This window comes from Clinocottus analis, unplaced genomic scaffold (assembly GCF_023055335.1).
Source record: "Clinocottus analis isolate CAN_PGR_092001 unplaced genomic scaffold, fCliAna1.0.p SCAF_13, whole genome shotgun sequence".
Lineage (NCBI taxonomy): Eukaryota > Metazoa > Chordata > Actinopteri > Perciformes > Cottidae > Clinocottus > Clinocottus analis.
The window spans coordinates 2,330,447-2,353,428 of NW_027175854.1; the positions used below are offsets into that span (position 1 = coordinate 2,330,447).

At 43.9% G+C, this 22,982-nt stretch overlaps 2 protein-coding genes across 10 annotated transcripts; one reads left to right on the top strand and one right to left on the bottom strand.

Annotated features, from left to right (window-relative positions):
• Positions 1-1,005: 1,005 nt before the first annotated feature.
• Positions 1,006-5,259, bottom strand: LOC137784327 (zinc finger protein 436). The gene is made up of 2 exons (XM_068574912.1): positions 4,925-5,259; positions 1,006-3,783 (listed from the first exon to the last, which is right to left on the bottom strand). The coding sequence occupies exons 1-2, from the start codon at positions 5,121-5,123 to the stop codon at positions 2,159-2,161; spliced, it is 1,824 nt and encodes a 607-aa protein (XP_068431013.1). The 5' UTR covers positions 5,124-5,259; the 3' UTR covers positions 1,006-2,158.
• LOC137784326 (PH and SEC7 domain-containing protein 4) lies at positions 5,026-16,465 on the top strand. 9 transcript variants are annotated; one of them, XM_068574911.1, is made up of 18 exons: positions 5,341-5,561; positions 6,333-6,718; positions 8,337-9,022; positions 9,378-9,459; positions 9,667-9,710; positions 9,807-9,991; positions 10,133-11,134; positions 11,922-12,002; positions 12,145-12,257; positions 12,344-12,402; positions 12,513-12,602; positions 12,689-12,732; positions 12,819-12,991; positions 13,679-13,749; positions 13,851-13,996; positions 14,088-14,232; positions 14,886-15,032; positions 15,579-16,465. In XM_068574911.1, exons 3-18 carry the CDS (start codon positions 8,501-8,503, stop codon positions 15,864-15,866), a joined length of 3,192 nt encoding a protein of 1,063 aa, XP_068431012.1. In that variant the 5' UTR covers positions 5,341-5,561; positions 6,333-6,718; positions 8,337-8,500; the 3' UTR covers positions 15,867-16,465. The 9 variants fall into 9 exon arrangements, with proteins under 9 accessions (XP_068431009.1, XP_068431012.1, XP_068431005.1 ...); XM_068574904.1 differs by having other exon boundaries at positions 6,333-6,513; positions 6,640-6,718; positions 9,667-9,991; XM_068574909.1 differs by having other exon boundaries at positions 6,333-6,513; positions 6,661-6,718; positions 9,667-9,991.
• Positions 16,466-22,982: the final 6,517 nt, after the last annotated feature.

Sequence of the window (22,982 nt, forward strand, 5' to 3'; positions counted from 1 at the left end):
TGCCTCTTTTAAGGAAAATATTTCTTAATGGGATAGTTTAGAATTATAGATTTCTCAAGAGTATCTCTCTAAATTTAACTGTAAAGTGGTAGCTGAAAAGAAAGACAGACAAAAGACTCCTCCGTTCCTCTGGATAGCCATGCAGATAGATGGGTTGTGCTTCTCCAGGTTTAGAGATACAAGAGCTGAAACAATCAGTTGAACAATCTATTGTTTGATCAATAGAAAATGTATCTTTAAACATTTTATTCATGAATATATATTTTTTAAGCATGTAATAAAAAAAGATTGCAAGTTCTAGCTTTTGAAATGAGATGATATTCTTTTCTTTTGTTTTATGGGACTGCGAAAAAGTTGTAAATGACAGCATTTCCCACTTCTCTTTTTATCATTTTTTTCAATTATTTGATGAATTTGAAAAAAAAATCTACACATTTATCAATAATGAAAATGTTTTTCAGCCCTAAGAGATACCAAAATCTTCCCACCTCAACACAACAAAGGTCAATTGAATTTTGTTATATTTAAAATATTCAAATTCGACACATAAACAAACCATAATCACTTAAAGAGAGTGATTAATGTTTTGAGTACAGCGTATGAAATCACATCCATCCATCTCCATTGTATTGAGTAAATCACTTTCACCTTCAGTTGACTAGTCTTACATGTTTCATGATGCTGTGAGTAAAATAACCTTCACCGTCTGTTGAAGCATGACTATTGTTCTAGTTAAATAACAACCCCGATCTAAAAGCAACAGTCCTGTAACTTATGAAAGCCATAAAGTTTCCTCAGCAGGAAGTGTCCATTTGTGTGTGTCACATCACTATATTCTCTGTAGGATTGGCTTTCCTGGTTGCATTAAATGTGTAAAAATGAATGTATTTGTACTTAAGGGACAACATACAAAAATGCTTTTCTTGCACGCTGCCTTTGATTTCAAATAAAAAATACACAAAGCATAAATAAGTCATACAGAAGTCATTTGGCTACCGTTCCTCTTTAATTTAGTCACAGATCACACAAACGTAAGTCACAATAAACTCCTAGTAGCAAACACTCAGTTCAATATACTTTGCTGTGCGGGTATATCAACGAGTCGCAACAACAAACAGTAGCCCCATCATGAACATTGTGTGTCAGTTTGAGATAATTCACGGTAAGAGACACATTTCCTGGTAGAACAGTGAACAAACTAAAACAAATCCTCTCGACGTTCTTTGATAACATGGCTTACAGAACAATTATTAATTTAACATTAAAAGCGGCTCAATCAAAACAGAACTTTTTAAGTAACATTAATTTCAGTAACACTAATACATTCGTGTCAGCTCAACGACTCAGACTGCTGACTGTTATAGTTAAAGCTATATACAGAAATATATTAATAACTTCTAATCATCCTTGAGAAGTAATTTCTAAACCTCTGGCTACTACAACGTGTATACATGGGTGTAGAAGCAGCTTAATATTTTAATTCTAAAACAATTATATTGTTAATTATTATTGACCCCTGTGGCGAAATGTCATTTTCTCAACAGGGAGTTCAACAGTCAAGACACCAGAAAAAACACCTGGACCTGAACTTCAGTGTCTTGTTTCAGCAGGGTGGCTCAATCATTCATCGTCATTTCTTTCAATAACATATATTACCAACATTTTTGCGACAGAATAGTTCCTTTAAGGGTCTTGTCTTCCTTCTCTGTATACAGTGTTATGAGAAAGAAGACTAAAAGATGGCTAAGTAGTTTGATCTACTATATCACAGCAAAGATAAGACAACAGTGTATTGCCCTGTACCACAAACATCAAACAGGTTTGAGTGTGACGGCACAGTTTTCCTCGGGAACAGCAGGATAATAGAATAATCTTAACTCAAGCTACACTTAACAGCTTTTTTTGGAGGTTTCAACCCCAGCACCCAACAGTAGGCCTGCCTTAAAGAAAGTGGAGTGGGGGGAGGAGGTTTGGATACGATATGCAGGAAGTCCAGTTTGAGTAACAGATCAAAGCGCTTCAATGCTTATTAGACACCAAAATACTGCACAACAGCTTATAGTACCCCGCTGATGTCGGCTGTAAAATTGAGCTCAATTTAAGATGATTTTTGCAAAATCACTCACTCAGCCGTTATTTCACTCATCCTCTCGGGTTTCTAACTTCTATCAGTGTCCGAAAGAGTCTCCAAAGCTGAAGGCCGGCTCGTTTCAGCCTCGCTGGTGCTTCCATCGCTCTGAGCCTTCTGCTCCATGGCTACGTGCATCTTCAGGTGCTTCTTCAGGGAGGACTGGTCGGTGTAGCTCTTCCCACACTGGTTGCAGAGGAAGACCTTATCTTTGGTGTGGACCAGTTCGTGTCTCTTCAGGTGACCCGACCTGCTGAAGCTCTTGCTGCAGAAGGAGCAGCTGTACTCCTTCTCCCCCGTGTGAGTCCTCTGGTGCAATTTAAGGCTGCTGGCCACCGTGAACTTCTTGCCGCACTCATTGCAGCTGTACGGCCTTTCTCCCGTGTGCATCCGCATGTGTATGGTCAGGTGGCCCGCCTGGCTGAAGGTCTTCTTACACAGCTCACAGCTGTAGGGCCTCTCCCCCGTGTGAATCCTGTAGTGCGTTTTGAGGTCACCCAAGCCGTTGAACCTTTTCCCACACTGAGCGCAGCAGTATGGCTTCTCGCCGGTGTGGATCCTCTCGTGTATGCGCAGGTTTCCAGTATTGCTGAAGGTTTTGCCGCACTCTTGGCAGCTGTACGGCCTTTCCCCGGTGTGAGTCCGCAGGTGAACTTTGAGCTGGTTGTGCTCATTGAAGCGCTTCCCACAGTGCGAGCAGGAATACGGCTTTTCTCCGGTGTGGACGCGTTTGTGTATCCTGAGCTGACTGGGATGGGCGTATGTTTTACTGCATAGGGTGCAGCAGTAGGGTCGTTCTCCTGTGTGGGTGCGCTTGTGGGACTTGAGAAGATCGGCCCGGCCAAAGCGTTTGCCACAGTAGTTGCAGCCGTGGGCCTTCTCCCCGCTGTGCGTCTTGATGTGGATGTTCAGCGAGCCTGCGCGACTAAACGTTTTGGGACAGGTGGGGCAGCGCAAAAAGTTGTCGCGAATCCCCAAAAACGGATCCGCGGGAACAGCAGCGTTTTCCTCATGTGCTTCTACTTCTGGCACCATGACCTGTCTGCTTGCTGCCTCGGGGTCCGCTTCTGATTCAGGGTAACATTTCAACGCATGCTTCAACTCTCGCAGAGAGTCATTGCTACCGTACTGCAACACTCCATTCTGCTCCTCTTCCTCCGTCTTGATGAACTGTCCGTCCGGCATGTAAGCGTCAGAAACATCGGTGAGTTTAACTTCACCGCTGCTGATTCTGGATTCTTTTTCGAGGCCTGTAGGTGGCGGCAGAGGTGCATATGCATCATGGCTGTGAAAACTGACCTCCGTGCTCTCATTTTTGACTGGCCTCATTGTCAGATTGAGAAGGGAGGAAGGCTGGGAAAGGTCAATAGCACCGCTTTCGTCCAGGTCTGGCTCTGCTTTTACAGGTATAAAGTCTTGGGTGGACACACATATATCTCCTGTGATCACACATGGCCGTTCTACCATTTGATCAGTCTGTCGTAAAAAGGAGGAAGAGGAGGATATACTTTCCCTCATCTTGTCTTTCTGCCTCCTCCTGAAGCTTTTCTTGTCACTGCTGCATATGGACATCTTGAATTTGCTCTGAGTGGAGCTGATGGGACAACTGTTCCATTCTGAAGTCGAAAGATTTTCTGTGCCATCTTCAAAGATATCTGTAAAAAGGTAAAGCGACAATAATGATCCAACTAGTACAACCCGTGTTTTGGAGACAAACCACATAACAGATAAAGTGTTGATTATCGGACAGATGTACGACAAACGAGGAAAATAACTGAATGACATTGTGGAAGCAACTAAGTAGCCTGAATAAACTCAACTGAAAAGTTGCATCGATTGATTATTTTCCCAGTTTTTGGTGACATGACAATGACAGACTGCAGGAATTATTTGATTATTTCGCTGCTAAGCACTCCACCATGTTTTAGCTTAACAGAGCTGCTTTTTTTCTGAAACTGCTGTCTATAATAACTGAAAATGAGGTGGAGAAAGCCAAAACAATGAGTTAAATAACACTAAAATGCTCCAAAGAGATGACATGTTACAGTGCATTATACATATTAAGACCTTGATGACTGCAGCTTTAACAGGAGGATTGAGGAGCCAAATTACAAAATAATAGCTGTTGCGGTACTGTTATTTTTTTGCAAGTCAACATTTATTGGTTTAGGAGCTGTTACTTAAGTTCAGACTCTAATCAGGTTCACAGTTGCATCTCAGCTATCTATGAATAAGTGAAGCTACTTAGTTCGAAACAATGCAGTAAATACAAACGTGTAATTTATATTTACATCTTCCCCCGTACACAAATATTGTGGTTCACTGTAGAATCACCTAAGTTATGGTACCATCATTAATATGGGTAGTATAGTGGGACAGTAATGTACTACAGTGTAGTTAAGTGCTGTATTACACAGGGATCCCCAGGTCTATTTCTTACTTCATACACATTTGCACAGCAGGTACTGAACGCCTGCATTGTTTACGTCTGCTTGCCTTTTCTGCCTCATATAGTGTCGCATTGCCGCCTTGTTTTGATGTCTAGACACACACACACACACACACACACACACACACACACACACACACACACACACACACACACACACACGCAGAAATTGCTCACACTGCAGATACTACTGGAACAAATGGCACGGAGCTACACGGTGCGCTGTCGCGACACACACACACACACACACACACACACACACACACACACACACACACACACACACACACACACACACACACACTCACTCTCTCTCTCTGTCATTCATCGCGTGGAGACAAACGTACCTCCTGCAGCAGACTCAGTGCTCTTCTGTGCAAACAGCAGCCGCTTCAGGCCCTCGTTTTCGGACTCGATCCTCTGAATTGTGCCCTGGTACTCGGACAGGGTCCGGTCCACTGAGTCCAGGATGTCACTCACTGTGGCCTTGAAGATCTCATTCAGAGAGGACTCCAGGAAGAACTTCAGATCACTACACTGGGCCATGTTGGACCGAGCGGCTGCGGACACCTCGCCAGATGGTTTGTACACGGTTTAAAGTATCTGTGTTGGTGATGGGGGGATAAAAGTGGGTGTGTGCGACTCTGCCGCTGCCGTGTGCGGAACAAACAAAGCAGAGACGGTCGCACGACAGTGACGTCGAGGTGAAGCTGGTTTCGCCAACGCGAGCTCTCGCGCCCCTAGTGGCGTGGAGGGAAACTGTCGGATTAGCCGTTGTCCTAGCTAACGTCATTGTGACACTGTGTACACACATAACCACGGTGATAAATGGTGTTTATATGCCAAGAAGAGCTGCACAACTATAGCAGCACTACTGGGTCATCACTAATACTACTAGTACCACCACTACTACTACTACTACAACCCTAGCTAGCAACTAACTCACTACAACTGCAAGGATGCTCACATAGATGCTAAAGCTAGGTAATGCTAATATTTTAATACCAACGGTCAACCGAACGCTATCATGTTATTGACAATGTTTCCTTCGGTTACATCAAGAGGAATGCTAAAAGAGACGCTGCTAATCACGTAACCCTCACTCAAGATATCACTTATGTAACGTTGTAATATTATTAACGTGGGTTATCTTCTCTTTATGTGTTTGTTAGTGTGATTTACGTTGACTTGACGCTAGAGAGTGCTAACAAATATATGCTTCTTCTAATAAACTAGTATTGATTTGTCGACGTCTAACGTTCATCACGTGAGTGATGATGATTGCGAATTGTGCGAATACTCTGTCACAGTTTATATATTAACTGCTGTCATTATGAGGTGTTTACAGCAATTAAATACATGTGAATGTGTTAATCACATACAAATAAGTAGGTCATTAAAAAGATGCAGTCTATTTAGTCCTGTTATTGTTGGGCAGATTAAAAGCAACAACAACTCAAGTCTGTGTTAAACAGACAGAAACCAGAGGCACGTTGAATGGGTTAAGGTATAGTGAATATGAACACCTTCTGGTTTTACCACATCATTCCTAGAGGTCATTTGCAGGAATGAAGCTGAGCCACTCCCCTCACCTGGCCTGTGTGTTTGTGTGTGCTTGCCTGCCTTCAGGCTGGTGGGCGTGGACTGAGGCCTCTCAGGTGTCTCTGAGTGCTTGAGTCATCTGCCAATCACAATGTGTCTTTCTTTTCTTCCTCTTTGTTGCAACTAAAATTCTCCCTATTTTTTTTCCAACAGCCGTACCTGCTGGGAGAGGAACAGGGCAGAGGGAGATCGAAGTCTTATCTTGAGCTATCTAAAATGGACAGGAAGCTTGAAGAAGAAGGGGGAGGATCTGGTTCAGACTGGACTTGTGACTTGCTTGCATCGTTATGCGACACCACAGACTAAAAGGCTGCTCGGCTTAAACAGAGCAGATGTGAGGCTTGTTTGTTGTGCGTTGAAGGTTCAGGCATAATCAACTGAGGGTTATTTGTATGCTGGGTGATGTGCATGTGAAGGTGCAGCACTTTGACAGCGATATTATCTCTGTATAACGCTGCAGTGTGTCCGTCCCTCCCACAAGATTTTAAACCTCACACGCTGGCTGATCATATGATGTTGCTGTAAAGACCCGGGAGGGGGTAAGTCATATTTCACAGTTGAAAAGATTCCTACTAATGAGATTTTCATTTGTAGCTCTTTAAGGTTTGAAAATGTTCATGTCTGCGCCATGTGCGCTGGTGGTAATGAATGACACAGAGAGTGTTTATCCTCTTTATAGACATTCTATTATTATACAAACACACATTTATAATTACTTTCTCAGCTTTCCCTTTACCCAGTGTGGCAGTGTTCCTCTTTTTATTTCACCATCCCCGGAAAGTTTTTAAAAAGACCTTTACTTCTCCTTTTAATATTTTGTCAATCATTTTCTCACGTTAGTGACGTGTTGTATACACATCCTATGCATTGTAGACAACTTCTCCCGGTGTTCTCCACTTAGAGCACACTGCAATTTTTTTAAGTAACGTCTGGCTAAGAGTGGCTTTTATTTAGTAAAGGAATCTCGAAATCTCTGCAGTCATCTGAGCATGTCCTCACCGTGCTGCCAAAGATAGCATCACACACAGATGATTAACTGGGTTATCATGTGAAACACAATATTTTATCAAAGTGCAGCAATCAGTGTTGTGTATATGGTCCACATTTTTTTGAAATTCAGTTTATTCAACTCTGATTCTCACTAATAAAACTCACAGATGATCATCTGTGTTAATCTTCACATACTGTTGCGCTTGTTGCACCCTGACAGGAACTGAGAAGTGAGCACCCACACAGGAAATGTGGTCAACGTCTGTCCCGGATGTTGGTAGCATGACGTGAATAGCATAATGAAGACAGGCAGAGAAGTAAAGGCATGAAAAAAAGATTGACAGAGAGCGGCCAAGATGTGTCTGTCAGTCCTCAGAATCACATCACATCTTTTCCTGTAGCCGGCCTTTGTTTGTGTTGACAACAAGAAGTTTATATTCCGACCTTTTCGTGGTTTTATCCTTTGCTCAGACTCACCGTACTGCGTGGCGATATAATGATAAACACAGGACGCAGGCAGTTTGCTCACCCAAAATGTCCCCGTAACCCCACCCTCTCCCTCGTTCCTAATCCGCACCACACACCTCTATCTGTCTCGCTCACTTGCTCGGCTGATTTACTGTCTCTGTGGTCAGGAAGTGCAGACTTGCTTTTGTGACATTTCACTAAAAGTCTGTTGCACTGCACACCTGCAGAGCCACAGCAAGAAGTTAAAAACAGTTGAAAAAGCTTGCAAAAATATTTTTGCTGGCTAAAAGAAGCAGACAAAAACCTTCTCCAGATTGGATTATGTTGGCATATAAATGGTGAGTGTTTTTGTGCCGTCAAGGCTGTTAATGGTTTGAAGTCAGTTTTGTTTTTGCTGGGAGGTTCATGTGTAATTTCAAATGCTGTCCACAGTAGTTTAAAATGTACAAGTCAACCCAAGTATCATCAATATTACTCAACAACCAAATATAGTTGAGTCTTATGAATGGCCCTTTTGTGTCTCAGCAAATCAGATGTTCCTTCTGGAAGTCACTAGTCTATTTGAAAAAAAATAAAATCTATTTATCAGAATAATCTTGAGTTTGTTGTTACATGATGTCACTACTATCACATTTTTTGGAAATAATTGCTGTGAAATATCTTACAAAATCAACACTTATTTATTTTCTCTTGTTACAGATGTGTGAATGGCGCCATTGGAGGTTGTAACACGCTTCAGGATTTAATATTTTTGGGATCCTACAGAATGATCATTCTTCATACGGCAGAGCAGGACATTTTGTAGCGACAGCATCGTTCCCCAAAACCCCCAAACACCCCAACAACGGAACCGACCAACACACATGCTAATGGAGGAGGAAAACGTGTGCTCCTCTCTACCAGATGTCACAGATACAGTCCTTCAGCAGCCTCAACAAGACTCATGGACGTCCATGGACCGCCAGTACGTGAATGGAGAGGAGGAGACCATTGTGTGGGGCGACGCAGAGGTTCAGATGAACCAGGCACTTCGGACGGATCAACTCGGTCTCACCCTCGAGGCTGGACGAGAGACGCCTGAGGAGGCGGAACAGTGGGAGCAGATAGAGTGGCCGCTGCGCCCCATGAACTGTACCAGCCCTCCGCTTTCCTTCGCCACGGTGCAGTGGGACATGCCCGATCCCTCGGAAGCGAAACCTTCATTTGTGACCGACAGCAGCGCGACCAATGAGCCGAGCTCAGGCGACTGCACCACTTCCCCCTCACTTCACCAGTCTCAAGGCGTTAATGCTAATCTTTTCATACGGCAGGGCAGAGGGGAAGAAGATGAGTTTGATTCTCGGCTTCTCGAGTCAAATCTAGAGTGGACAGGAAACGGCTGCGAGGTATGTACTGTATGTGAGGGAAAGTACAAAGCAAGGTGTTGTCGTTCTGCCATTGTTTCAAGTTTGGTCTCTTTTAGTGCGGTTTCTGTGCGTGTGCACCTTCAGATTTCCTGTGTCATTAACCCGTTCTTCACTGAGCGCTGACTTGTCTGTAGCCTCACCGCCTCAGGCTTCATCTCCGCGGAGACATGTGTTTGGGTTACTGTAGGTTGAGCGGCGGTGGGAGGAATACAGTGGACGTAATGTTGGTCAGATGAGAATCAGAGTGCAGATTCTTACTCGTTAACCCGCTGGCAATCACAAGCTTACTCGCACAAGTCATGTTTATGATCAATGCATGTGTTGCAATTTCCAGCCATGTGATGCTGCAGATGTGCAAGAGCCGCCGACACAGGAAAGAGAAGACCCAACACCCGAGCTGTTGGAAAGTAATAACGGTACGTATTACTCGGAGGGAGACAACTTGAATGAGTTGTCGAAGAGCAAAAGTTTTTTCATTAGTTGCTCAGTTTGATGAATCATAAATCATGATTCCTGTTTCCTTGTGACCTTCTTATTTTTATTTGAAAATAGTTCTGATTTGAACTGCGAAACTGTGATGTGAACCTTCTTCTTCTTCTTCTTTTTCTTCAAAAATCATCCAGACATCCCACTTAGGGCCGACTTGGAAGAAGAGGAGGGAGACTCGGTAACCTCACATCCTGTTAAAAGTGTGGACTTAATCAACATTCTTGAAGGGATTGATGTCTCAGAAGATGAAGTGGACATTTTGGTTGATTTAAAGCTCGAAAAGGAACAGGAAGAACCCGGCCTTCTGCTGACTGGACAGGGAGACTCAGAGAAAGAGCAAACGTCAGTGAACGGTGTTGAAGACGAGGAAGAAGGCGAGGGAGACGAGGAGAGGCACATAAACGTGTCCTATACTGAAGAAAGTGAAGAGGCAAAAGATGTCAGTTGTCTGATTAATGTGTGAGTATCCCGGACTTAACTTTAGAAAAGGGAACAGGAAGTATGTATCAACCGTAGATGCTTTCGGTATGTTAATCATGTCACAGTATTATGTGCTAATAAACCTTTAACTGCAATCCATACGTCATCTGCACCTTCTAGGGAGTTTCCTGCAGAGCCACTACAAACTGATGATAGTGGACCGACTGTAAACACAGATAAGCTGATTGATCGGCAGCACTCAGAGCTACTGGAGGAAAGGCAACACTCGGGGCCTGAAGAGGACACCGAGATGCTTCAACGGTTACATGAAGATCCCACTGGTCAGACCGCAGAGCCAGAAATGTGCGAGGATGTAGATCACATGGACCCTGAACTGTGGGTGGCTGCAGACGACATAGAAGAACCGTCGATTCAGGCGGCAGATGACACAGAGAGGATCGAAAACTCACCAGAGATAATAGAGCTGACAGAAGAACCGAAGGAGACTAGTTGTTTAGAAGAACCAGATTGCGACTACGCGGCGCCGCAGGGCGTAGATCTTTCACTGCAGCCGGAACAAGCTGAGATGACCGAAGAGTTAAAGGAGATCCAAGCAGAGCTGTCGCAGGACTCTGACCAGCGTCGGAAGTCGCAGCGTCTGAAACCGCCAACAGAGATGGAACTTGCGGCGGAGTCAACCCGACGTGAATCGGCAGACCCGCCAGAGGACTCTACTCAGTCAACGCTGACAGTTTCTGCCGGAGTGGCGGAGCAGCAAGAACAGACGGAGCCGTCAGAGCAGAATGAGCAGACGCCGCGAACGACCGACTTGTCTCAGCCAGCGCTCTCTGGGCAGCTTGTGCATCCGGAGACAGATGAGTCAGAAATAACGGAGCATCTGTCTCCCGGGCCCGAGGTCACGCGGCAGACAGCGGAGGCCGAGTTCAACCAGGTGGACAAACAGGCTGAGACGTCACATCAGGGTGAAGAAGTGGGAGCTGCTGAGGACGGCACCGCGCAAACAACCGTTGCAAATGAGGAGCGACCCAAATCCCCTGAGACAGCAGTGCCTCATATGAATGGAGACGCGGTGAACAGAGAGATGGCTCGCCGCCTCGCTGAGCGGCTGTATAAGTTGGACGGGATCCAACGTGTGGACGTGGTGAAGCACTTGGACAAAGAGTAAGCACATATTATTTCTTTTTATATCTTCCTTTCTTTCTATGTTAAGGACGAGTATGTTATAAAAGCCACGACTAGTAAAGCTGTAGAAGCTTTTCTAGCACTTTAAATTGTAACTTAACTTGAAGTTGAAAAGCAGCGTTTTCACCGTCTCTCTTTCTGGTTGCTCTTGTCATTTGGTTATCGGGAATCTTTAGATTGAACTAAAATATAATCCTTTACCTGGTCACCGCTCACATTATAGTACATTTGTATAATTGTCTGGACATTTATGGCAGTTTGAGTTCAGTGAAAGAAATCTTAAGTTCCTCTACATGCTTAGCTGTCATCAGATTCCACCTTTTTATAAAAACATCCAGACCCATAAGGGGCGACTTAGGGGGAAGAGCGGGTCGTCCTTTTTATCACAAAGATCGCGATCTTGTTGTCTGCATGTCGAAGTGTCCTTGAGCAAGACACTGACACCCAGGTCGCTCCCGCTCGGCCACCATCAGTGTGTGAGTGTTTTTATGAATGTGTCAATGACATGCAAAGTTGTAAAGCGTTTTATCCGGCAAGGTCCAAAGTAAAGTGACATGTAAATACATTCTATCCTCCTTTATCTCCAGTTCAGATTATCTGCTGCCAATAATAATGCATGAAATATTGCATGGATATTAAGTTAAATATACATTATTTGTTTTCTCTTCTGACCCAGAAATAAAAGTCTTCTCACTAATAACAAACCGATTCATTTTTCAGAAATGAAGTGGTCATAACGCTGAGAATTTGTTTTGTTTCTGGTCAGTAACGACTTCAGCCGAGCTGTCGGGGAAGAATACCTGAAACTATTTGACTTCACCGGGGAAACTCTGGATCATGGCCTCAGGTGAGAATTACAGAGGTGGAGCTTGGATTCTAATGCACTGACAGGTCTCACAAAACACGCCCATGTAATGTTTTGTGAATGTTTTCTCTCTCTCTCTCTCTTTCTCTCTCTCTCTCTCTCTCTCTCTCTCTCTCTCTCGCAGGTCTTTTCTGAAGGTGGTGGTCCTGATAGGAGAGACCCAGGAGAGAGAGCGCGTGCTGCAGCATTTCACCTGCCGCTTCCATCAGTGCAACCCCGAGTCCTTCACCTCTTCAGGTGAGCTTCAGCGATGACTCACAGCAGCGAGAGCTCACATGTGGCAGATGAATATGTCAATTCTTTTTCTTTTTTTACATCCTCAGAGTCTGTGTTGGCACTCACATGTGCTCTGATGCTTCTCAACACTGACTTGCATGGACAGGTGGGAAACCTTTGTGACTAGTCACATCTTCTCTTCTGACATGACACCGTGTTACCAGCTGATCTCCGTGATGCATTTAGTCCAACAAGTGTTTTGTGTGTTTTTAACAGAATGTTGGGAAATCAATGTCTTTGCCTAAATTTGTGTCCAACCTCGATGGGATGAATGAAGGAGAAAACTTCAGCAAGGATCTCTTGAAGGTAATACTGCCACTGATTATTTGTATTTATTTGAATTTGATTTTGGGGGAAATGATTTAACTTTTCCATCTCCATTTCCATTGCAGAGTCTCTACAACTCCATAAAGAGTGAGCCGCTGCAGTGGGCTATGTAAGTCATGAAACATCATCTATTCTTCACGTTTATACATATATGATCGTACACAAATAGTAAGAGTCTGTCTTTGCATGGTTAAGTGACGAGGAGGAGCTGAAGAGCTCCGTGTTGGTGGACGAGGACGCAGCAGAAGATGCGCCGCTGCGTTCGAAGACGAACCCCTTCCAGGACATTCCTCATGACAAAACGGCTGCTGTGGTCAAGCAGGGATTCCTCAAGAGGAAGCTGCACGCCGACATCGACGGCAAACGCAGTGAGTGAGACACAAGCAAATATCTTGGTTATATAGTCAGGGGTTAAACGCAGTAATTTAGCTAATTTGACATTAAAAAAATCAACACTAATATTAATTAATATGTGGGATGGTTTGGTGCAGGCTGTTTAGCAACGTGGAGGGAAAAAAATAAGGGCAGTAAAGTATTCAACCCAACTGTTCTCTTTAAAGGCAAATACTTATTTCAACTATGTAAAAATATTGAATATTTTGTATACATATTAAGGATATTTCATAGGCAAAAAATTCCAATGTGACTGGACTGTTGGTCTAGGCACAAATGGCAAAATATAAACCTTAAACCTTGAGACAGGAGCCAAAGCTTTTAAGTCACAATGAGGTGTGGCAGTGGTGTAGCGAAATATTAAATTATATAAATATTAAATTATCTTTCGTTTTTGCTTGATTCTATATAATTATGTCAAGTAAATGCACTGACTATGAACACACCACATCATGCGGTGACGTGTATATTGGGTGGTTGATAAAAACAAAGAGATACCTCTCTGAGATGATGACAGTGCAGTCTGCAGCTTCAGCTTCTTCATGACTTGATGACCTCAGCATTCTGATCATTGCTGGTCACTTGCTCTTTGGTATGAAGTGGCGCTTTTATATCAATACTTACAAATCTTCACACGCCTGCTGAATGTTTCTGTGTGGCAGCTCCGTGGGGAAAGAGAGGCTGGAAGACTTTCTACGGAGTGGTGAGGGGAATGGTCCTTTACCTGCAGAAGGTCAGTAACTCATCCAATGGGATCCTCAATAACGTTCCATGTCAATATTAACGATTTGTCTCCTGACAGTGTAGATAATTGAGTGTGTTTATGTGCGTCAGGACGATTACAGGAGGGAGCAGCCGATTGACGAGGAGGTGGTGAGTTTGCACCACTCTCTGGCCGAGCGAGCAGCCGACTACACCAAGAAGCCGCACGTCTTCCGTCTGCAGACGGCCGACTGGAGGGTTTTACTCTTCCAGGCCTCGTAAGTCACAGCAGTGTGTTTCTATGTGTGTGCGTGCGTGTGTGTGTCAAAGAGTCGGACAGTCAGCGCCACTGTTTCCTCTTCCTCTCAGATCCAAATTGGAGATGTACTCATGGATCAGCCGCATCAACCTGGTCTCGGCTCTTCACTCCTCGCCTCCGTTCCCCGCCGCCGTCGGCTCTCAGAGGAGATTCTGCAGACCCATCCTCCCCTCAGCGCAGTCAGCGCAAACTCTGGTACACACTCTCGCCCCAAAGTCATTTTGTGTATCAGTGTGTTTTTCGGTATTTGCATGACTTTGTGTTAGAGATGGAAATACCCCAGGTTCAATACCTGGGGGATTTCAGCAATCCCAGCTCTTCTGTAACCTTTTTTCAAAGTTCTTACTGAAACTGTCATGATGAATCTAGCTTGTTCTTTGTCTAGTAAGACTTAGAATACTTGTTGTACTTCAACTCCAGAGTCAAAATTCACATGCTGTTTACAAGCAATTACCATGCACAGCCATTTAAGTGCATTTCCTAAAATCGCCATTGTTTCCGATTTCTATTTACAAACTCTGGCTTTCGTCCTGTTAAAGGGTTAAAGTGTTGAAGTTCAAACGTTGTTTTTGCTGAACAGTGCCCGCTGTGGCCACATGAAGTAAGTGCATGCTATATATCCGCAACATCTGACTGTACTGAATAGAGAAAAGGTGCATTGACAGTACAGACATGAATCATAAGACGCACATTTCTGGTGATACACACCTGGACTGTAAACTCCTGGAATACTTCACCAGCTGTAGTACGACAGGGTTCACACTTTCTGGTTGTCCCTCAGCGGGATTTGCTTCACGAGGATTTGCATGAAGCCTCTTATCTGATGTGCTGCTCTTCTTCCTGTGCAGGAGCGTCAGCTGCAGTCTTATGCAGGAACACTGGAGTCCTTCAAAGCGGACTTATTGTACCTGCAGCAAAACCTGCCCGAGGGGAAAAGAGCCAAAGCCAAGGACCTGGAGGAGCATCGCGTCAGAGCGGAGTACCTGAGGCACGAGGTAATGAATGCGCTGTGAGCGATGTGTCAGGGTTCATGCAGTCAAGGAAAACCTGAAAAAGTCATGGAATTTTAAAATGGTTATTTCCAAGTCAGAAAAAGTCCTTGAAAAAAAAAAAAAAGTCATGGAAATGTGTTATATTCATATGTCCATGTCGTTCATTTACGGTGAGTTTGAAATAATGAATTTGTTTTTAAAAGAAACACCCTCGAAATATAAACTGGCATACGCTTAGTATATCTATGAATGTCTACATCTAGTCTACAGACTATTGTCTCTCATTCATTTGTGTCATTTAAGGTATACTGTATGCTTTGGAATTGTAATTTTTAGTTTTAATAAAAATTGTTCTCGCTTTTTCATGAATACGCAGAGATTTCACAAAATGTTTGGTCATGGAAACTTGGTTTAAAGTCATGGAAAAGTCATATCCATTGGTCAAAATGTGTGTGAAACCTCTGTGTGTGTGTGTGTGTGTGTGTGTGTGTGTGTGTGTGTGGTGTTAAAATCTCCATGAGTGATCCTGAGCCTCTTGAAACCCTGCAGATCTGTCGCTACGAGATCTACATCCAGGGTCTGGAGGCCTTGAAGAGCGTGAAGAAGACAGGCGGCAGCGTGTTGAGCGTCGCGGACCTGAAAGAGTTTGATACAGCGGTGTGTGCAGACTCTGTCGGGGAGGAAGACGACGTCATTGGCGCCCTGAAGAAGTCACACTCCAGCCCCTCTCTGGAGCTGGAGATGGCGCTTCCGGCGGTGATCAAAGTCAAACGCAACATCTCGGAAAGACGGACTTATCGCAGGACCATCATTCCTCGGTGGAATAAAGAGGTTTAAATAAGCGGCGTTTCATGAGCCGCTGCTGTGAGCCCACCGGTCGGTTAGTTGTGGAAGCAGAGAAGGAGAGAAACACCAGAGTCATATCTGAGGTTTCCGCAAGTTAGTGTTTTGTTCTTAAGCATTTTTATCTTGTGCACTTTTTTATAAAATTTAAACCTCAGGGAATCCCGAACCCTCAATCTCTCTCAGGAAAGAAAGCGGGAACCTGGTGGATTTTCTGAGTGACTCAAAATGTCTGGAGCTTATTTATTTAGTTTAGTTGTGTTAACTTTGGTCTGTAGTCGAACTCAACAAAGTGTACGAATTTGCTTTCGTTTGTTCTTTTGAATTTGGGCAGAATTGTCCTTTTTAAAATGTAAACCACTAGAGGGTGCTGTAGTATAGCACAACTGTAAGTGAAGGGAGGGGAATGGATGTGTGTGTATGTGTGTGTTTTTTAAATAGCCGAATTGCACTTTTATTGTTTTTTTTAAATTGTGTACAATATGTTGATGACATTGTTGCATATTGTTTTCAAATGAAGGGTTTGTTTCCAAAATGTCATGTATTATTTTCTCTTTCGGGAAAAATAAAATGTTACTTCTGTTCATCTTTCAGTCCTGGTGAGACTATTCATGTTGTCAACACTTCACTTTACAGTTTTTAATTTAGATACGACAGTGAGCAGATATTAAAATATGTAATGTCAGATACAAACATTGTTCCTTTCACAACAAGGTGAGTATAAACACTAACAGATGCAGCAATACTTTTTTTAATCACTTTTGTAACATTTTTAACCTTTCAACAATAATTTTGTTTGTTCACAAAAGAATTCATCTTTATTATTGATATTCAAACAGTAAAATATTTTGGTGTGTGTGTCATTAAGAGTGTAACATAATCTTATAGTATCAAACATTTTGAAAAACAGTACTTTCTAACCTCAAAATACATATTTTTTGGTACGAAACTAAAGATGAAGACTTTTACAACATGAATCACGAGGCCACAGTGTGAGACCGATCAAACAAATATTAACTACCATAAAAATGACTTTGCAGTCACTTTCTCCAAATAATGCAGGTGTAATTTAGAATTATTCTGTCACCTCAACTACAAAAACGACAAAGTGTGTGTGTGTGTGTGTGTGTGTGTGTGTGTGTGTGTGTGTGTGTGTGTGTGTGTGTGAGTGTGTGTAATCGCTCTCAGTGGCACGGGCCCCATTTTGTTCTCTTTCAGCCTGACATGTTGAGCAGCAGTCAACCTGGGGCGGTCAACAATAAGAGCAGGATGTCTGGAATTAAGCCCCCCCTGCTACACACACACACACACACACACACACACACACACACACACACACACACACACACACACACACACACACACAGGAATGTGATGTGACAATAGGAAACGCAATGAAGAACACAGACAATACAGACAGGGACTGTTCGGAGTCTGAATTGGATCAAGGCACTCGACAAGCGGACATTTCCTTAAAGCCGAAGCTCCTTGTTCATATTTATTCAAGACTTTTTCATCCTGCACACACAGGTGAACCTCTGACGGATCATGTGCGGTGCTTAGTTAACGTGATAAAGCTCAACCTCTTGTCCGATGACAGGAAGCCGTCTCCCTTCATTCACAGGAATAACAACAGCTCATTAAGATAAAGTCAGATTCAGAAGATGAGGGTGACTGATGGGCCACGTGAGTGACAGGCGCTCGGGGCCGCCATCGCACCTTGAGAGGGGCGGGAGGCGACGCCGCGAGGCGACGCCATCTTGGCTAACCTAAATGCTCTCGGGCCTGTGACGAAGTGCTACAGTGAGAGGCAGCCATTAGCGCCCGTTGTTCTTCAGATCAAATTGAAATGTTTAATAATCGGTTATGCTCCGACTGGGATGCGCAGTCTGCGCTGGAGGTTTTTTTTTTCTCGTTGTGCGCTGGCGTCACACAGGAGCTCTCGAGCAAAAGCTTCTTCTCACATGGCCTGTGGACCATGACTTGAGCGGCGGTGGTGGCCTTGTTTTGGAGTGCCATCTCTCTTCTCCTCTCTAACAACAATAATGACCGGCTGCAGCAGCAGGGGCTGCATTAGCTGCTGGGTTCAGAGGGCATCCTTCCCAAGGAATTGGCCTGTTTTTGTTCCATCTGCGCCACTCCATTCTCAAGCTTTGTGCGACTCAGTCAGGCCTGGGTGGGTAATTAAAAAGGCAAGAGCTCAAGTTGTGATCATTAGGGGCTTGTCCAGCATGGGCTCCAAAAAAAGACCCCGACACGTCAGGTCAGCCTTCTTTTTCCGTTTTCCTCCTCCTCCTCCTCAGCTTTGAACATTGCTCAACATTCTCAGTGACGCTGTAATGCTCTGTAAATATTGGCACCTGCAAACAATGCCAGCAAACATAAACCGTGCTGTAAACACTCACATTCATCCCTGTTTTGTTTTTTTTAAATTCTTTCCTGCCTCAATGCTCCTGACGCACATTCTCCATCTGCTACCGACGCCTCGCACGCTCTACTTGTTACTTTTGATCTCTTATCTGCACCCTTGATTTCTTCCACTCTTGCTATTGAAAACAAAAAAAAATCCCTTTTTTTGTCTCACTCTTAGTGTCCCCCCCCCCCTCTGCCCTCCGTCCTTGTGATTTCCTCGTCTAGAGCCCTCGAAGCCTCTCTGCGGTCCTTTCAGGGGTTTTGTTTTTCCACTCAGACGCTACTCGCCTCTTTCACTGAGACATTAACTAATAACGCTCTTCTTATTCTCTCCCAGCCTCCACTTGTACCAGACCTCTCCTGCACTTTTGTGCAAACGCAGTCAATATATTTGGCTTCCATGTGAGTGTAATTTCCAGTGGGAAGTGATATTCTTTTATCGCTGTAACTTGATGTGAAAGAAATGGGAGGCACTGGAGAAAAACATCTCCCCTGCCTTTTGCACTCATTAGTATTGCGTCTCCCATGGCCAGACATTTTCATTTTATTTGCCTATCAGACCCAAACATGCATCACTCTTTAGATTTCATCAGAGCCGACCCTCCATAGCGCTTATACAAATGCTGGCTTTTTGTAGCAACGGAGCCTCTCATTGAGAGAGTTGAGGCAAGTGCCTTGCTTAAGGGCATTGAAACGCATGACCTCTTTTTGCCCTCTCCTCTTCCACACACACACTCACACACACCCCGGCCTCTGACAACACTCCTCGGGCACAGACTCTGGCTTTCAAGATACAGGACAAACACACCGGCCGGCGCTCCATAGGTTAATGCAACGTAGCAAGAATGTTAGCGAAGTTATCTCCTCCATCTTATCTCACTTCATCTTTCAACTCGAAACAGGGCTCTTTTTTAACTTGAATCAAATTCACGTTTGCGTTCGTTCTGTCTCTGATTCACGATCTTGAGCCTACAGTTTAATTCAGGGATGAAACAGCATGATCGGGATGTGTTTGCGGCGTTGAGTGAGCCGCGTTTGACTCCCCCGGCCTCCACAGGTCAGCCCGCTCCCTCAGGGCAGTACCTGATACCTGGCAGATTTTATCCACCTCCATGTGTGTGTATAGTGTTGAATGTGTGTGTGTGTGTGCCTTGAAAGGTGCGTTTTTCTTGATGTCTTCCAGTCAATAGCAGCTTCCTGCCTTCAGGGCCTGTGTGTTGTTTAATAGGCTGGTCGGACACAGGGCACCTGTGTTTCCTCTCTCCTTCTGCTCCCAAACAGAAACACCCTCTGTTTCCCCACTTTGCTCTGTTTGACTGGCACATTTGTTCCAGGTGCATTACGGTTAAAGGTGGAGGAGATTAGATAGCTTCTTGAAATTTGAGGAAGATGCTGTCATTTGAAGTCCGCTCAGGTGTTCGGAGGCCTCTTTGTCTCTCGTACCGATGTTCGGTCGGTCGACCACTTTGGTCCAGACTGAATATCTTAACAACCGTTTGATGGATTTTCAAGACATTTTGCACGGACATTTGTGAATCCTTTTGAATTCATTTCATCTTTGACTTTCTTAGCACCACCATGAAGTGTTTCAATTACTCAGAGAAATGTTTCTTGGCTGGATAAGCACAAACTTTTCTTTTGTCATTAATGGTTCATAGTGGATGAATCCTGTTGATAGCAGCACCACGAGGAAAACCCTTTGGGTTGTTGTATTAATAGTTCATTTAGTTTGGAGGTTAGTATTAGTCTTCAAAAACAGAAAAAGGATGAGTGTTAACGATGCTTTCAACTGAGAAAGGTCGCAAATAGATTTAGCAGGTATTTATATCCACCAGATGAATTCTCACATCTCACGTCCAATATAAGGTCAGAAATTGTGTCAAACACTTTGTCTTTTGTTTTAATGACAAATACCTGCAAAACTTATTGTTGCGTAAACTGGGCGAGATTATCAGACGGTTGGTTTGGGACACGACTCCCACAGGTCCAGCAGTCAGAAAGAAGTACTACGGACACTGTCCGTCCTGTTAAGTGCATGAAAGCAAAGGAGGACGAGACGCCAGTGTTGGCAAAGTTAACGCAAAAAAATGAGAATCTCACCCTCTGAAAGGCCTGCTGAATATCCAAAGACAGAGAGGATGGTTTAATGCAGCAACAACAAAAAAGATGACAAAGGGTTGACAACAATCAGCCAGGCTGCGGCGAAACAATTACCAGACAAGGTGATGGGTTCACCCGCGCAGTTTGGGTTTTTCCGGAGGGCCACAAAGAAGCCTGAACCGGGCGGGGCCCACACAGCAGCGCTGCCATTCAAAGTTTAAAACAACAGCGTGTTCTGCAGCTCATTTGGACGGACAAACTCTGTCGGCCTGCATAATGCTTATTTGCCAGGCTGAGTTGGTTGGCCCAGTGTCTCGAGCCCAGAGATAAGTGGAGAACTTTCCAGATGACTGGCGCAGGACAACCCCGACCCGTCAGCCCACTGATTGCCACACACTCCTCTGCTGCCTTTTTGGCAGCAATTTCTCCAGAGGCCCCCATTCTGTCTTTGAGTTTGTCCCCATAATGGTGATGGGACACATGCCTTCTCCTCCGTCCTACACACACACACACACACACACACACACACACACACACACGGACACAGCGTTAGTATGGCTCTGTGTTAAATGTAGTAAGTCCCCGTCCTGCCAGCTTTGTCTGCCCTCAGCTGTTCCGGCCCGGTGCCTGTATTGTGCTGCCGGGCTCATTACCAGAAGCACTGTGGCCCGAAACCTCATTGCTAATAGGCCCGGAGAGAGACAGAGAAGAGTTATTTCTGCTGTGGCTCATGTGTAGCAGTGTGATGCTTTTGTTTTTTACTCCTCTGGCAGTGAGACTGTTAATGTTTAACGTTAACTGCTGTTATTTCTCCGGCCGGCCGTCAGCTTGGACGAGGAATTTGAAATTAGGTTTTGTGTAAAGGTTTACCTTCGTCCCTGCGAGGCGCATCAACTTGAAAGCTCCTCTGTATGTATGAGTGTATGGATGTGTGTGTGTGAGTGTGTCTGTGTGTGTGTTTCTGCATGCCTGAGCAGGGAACTGGAAAGAATGAAAGAGTGTCCAGTCAGTTGATGGGCTGACTGGAGTGGGGCAGGCCACTTGGACAACAATGGGATGAAGTGCAGCTATTGTTTAAAGTTTACAGGGTGTGTACAGTAGTGCGGCTGCAGGAGAGGGATACAAAGAGAGGGGTGTAAAGAGGTGAGTCGGGAAAATGGTGAAATGTGAGGAGAGGGGAGGCTCGGAGGGCCGAAGAGAAAGAGAAGTGCATACTGTAAACAGAAAGACGTCAGGGCCGATCTCCATCAGCGGACGGATACCGCTACGACTGAACTGATATTGAGGACTTTAAGTGATTGTCTCAGAAGTCAGACAAAAAACGTCATTCAAGAGTTATGTAATTAGGCTTGAGGGTTTCTTTAATGGTGAATTAGGCCATGAACCACACAGGAGTTCTTGAACTGAGAATTAGGTTAGAGGTTGCAGTGGTCTAATGAGACTAAATGGAATAAAACACTGAAACTGGAGCAAGTTGAAGCTCTCCGTTCCTCCAGGATGGAAATGCTAAAGTTACTGGTTTCCTTTTAAAATGTACAAAAAATAAACGGATAAAAGAAAACAAAAAGCTTTTTTTTTTAGGCTACAAGAAAGTAAAGAAGTAAACAAAAACGAAAATGAACACAAACACATAGTAAAGTAAATATGACTTTGCATTAGTAAATAATAGCTGCGTTATATTGGTAAATATTTGGTCAAAAACAACAACTATGCTAAAACATCTGTATATATTTTCACGTATATAAATATATTTTATGTTATTCAAACTGTTTAGTATTACACACACATCAGATGTGTTATAATTACTGAATGACACATTTAAAATGCCATGAAGATGATGAAAGCTCCAGAACCGCAGACACAATGATCTTTATGGCGAGATTGTTTGTCCACTATTCATATGAAACCATAATAAACTCTCAGGTTTAGATTTGTTTTTTCGCAATATTAATTAATCATCTCTGTTTTCACAAAGGCTAATTCCTTTGATTTTAACAATACAAATATTAATAAACTCGAAACTCAAACGCTGCATGTGTGTCACGCTGACTGTCTGAGCGCGCGCTCCTAAACTCCCAGTCTCACGTGCTGCAGGTCTCGGAGATGAAGAGAGAGAGAGAGAAAGAGCGCGCGCGCGCGCGGCCTCTCCCTCCCTCTCCATCATCCTCGCGCCGTCCCACGCGGCGGCACCAGGTGGGCCGCGGCACCGCCGAACCGTGGCGTCGTTAACGCGCCGCAATTATGAGGCCGCAAAGAGGGACGAAATAATTGCAAATAAAACTACATGATGCAGAAAATAAAAAAAGAAATTAAACAGATGCGCGTGTTTGCAGGATCGTTGCTTTCGTCCTTTTACAAATGCTGAGAGGTGCAAAAAAAAAAAAGATTAAAGCAACATTTTAAGCGGTTTTTAAGTAAGTATACCAGTATTACTACAAATAATACAAGTAATAATAACAATAATAATAATAATACAAATGTAATATTTATAATCAAATGCTTTTGTAAGTAAAGTCAACTTCAGCGCTCTAAACAACTCAGCACTGTTAGCTTTACACCTACAAAGTATTAATTTCAGAAGATATAATTCGTTTATCA

Excerpts from the sequence above, each read along its gene's own strand:
- LOC137784327 (XM_068574912.1), bottom strand. The coding sequence starts at position 5,123 with ATGGCCCAGTGTAGTGATCTGAAGTTCTTCCTGGAGTCCTCTCTGAAT. Across the intron at positions 3,784-4,924 it reads CACTGAGTCTGCTGCAGGAG|ATATCTTTGAAGATGGCACA; the intron begins GTACGTTTGTCT and ends ACCTTTTTACAG.
- LOC137784326 (XM_068574908.1), top strand. The coding sequence starts at position 8,501 with ATGCTAATGGAGGAGGAAAACGTGTGCTCCTCTCTACCAGATGTCACA. Across the intron at positions 13,750-13,850 it reads TGGTCCTTTACCTGCAGAAG|GACGATTACAGGAGGGAGCA; the intron begins GTCAGTAACTCA and ends TATGTGCGTCAG. Across the intron at positions 14,233-14,885 it reads CGCAGTCAGCGCAAACTCTG|GAGCGTCAGCTGCAGTCTTA; the intron begins GTACACACTCTC and ends CTTCCTGTGCAG.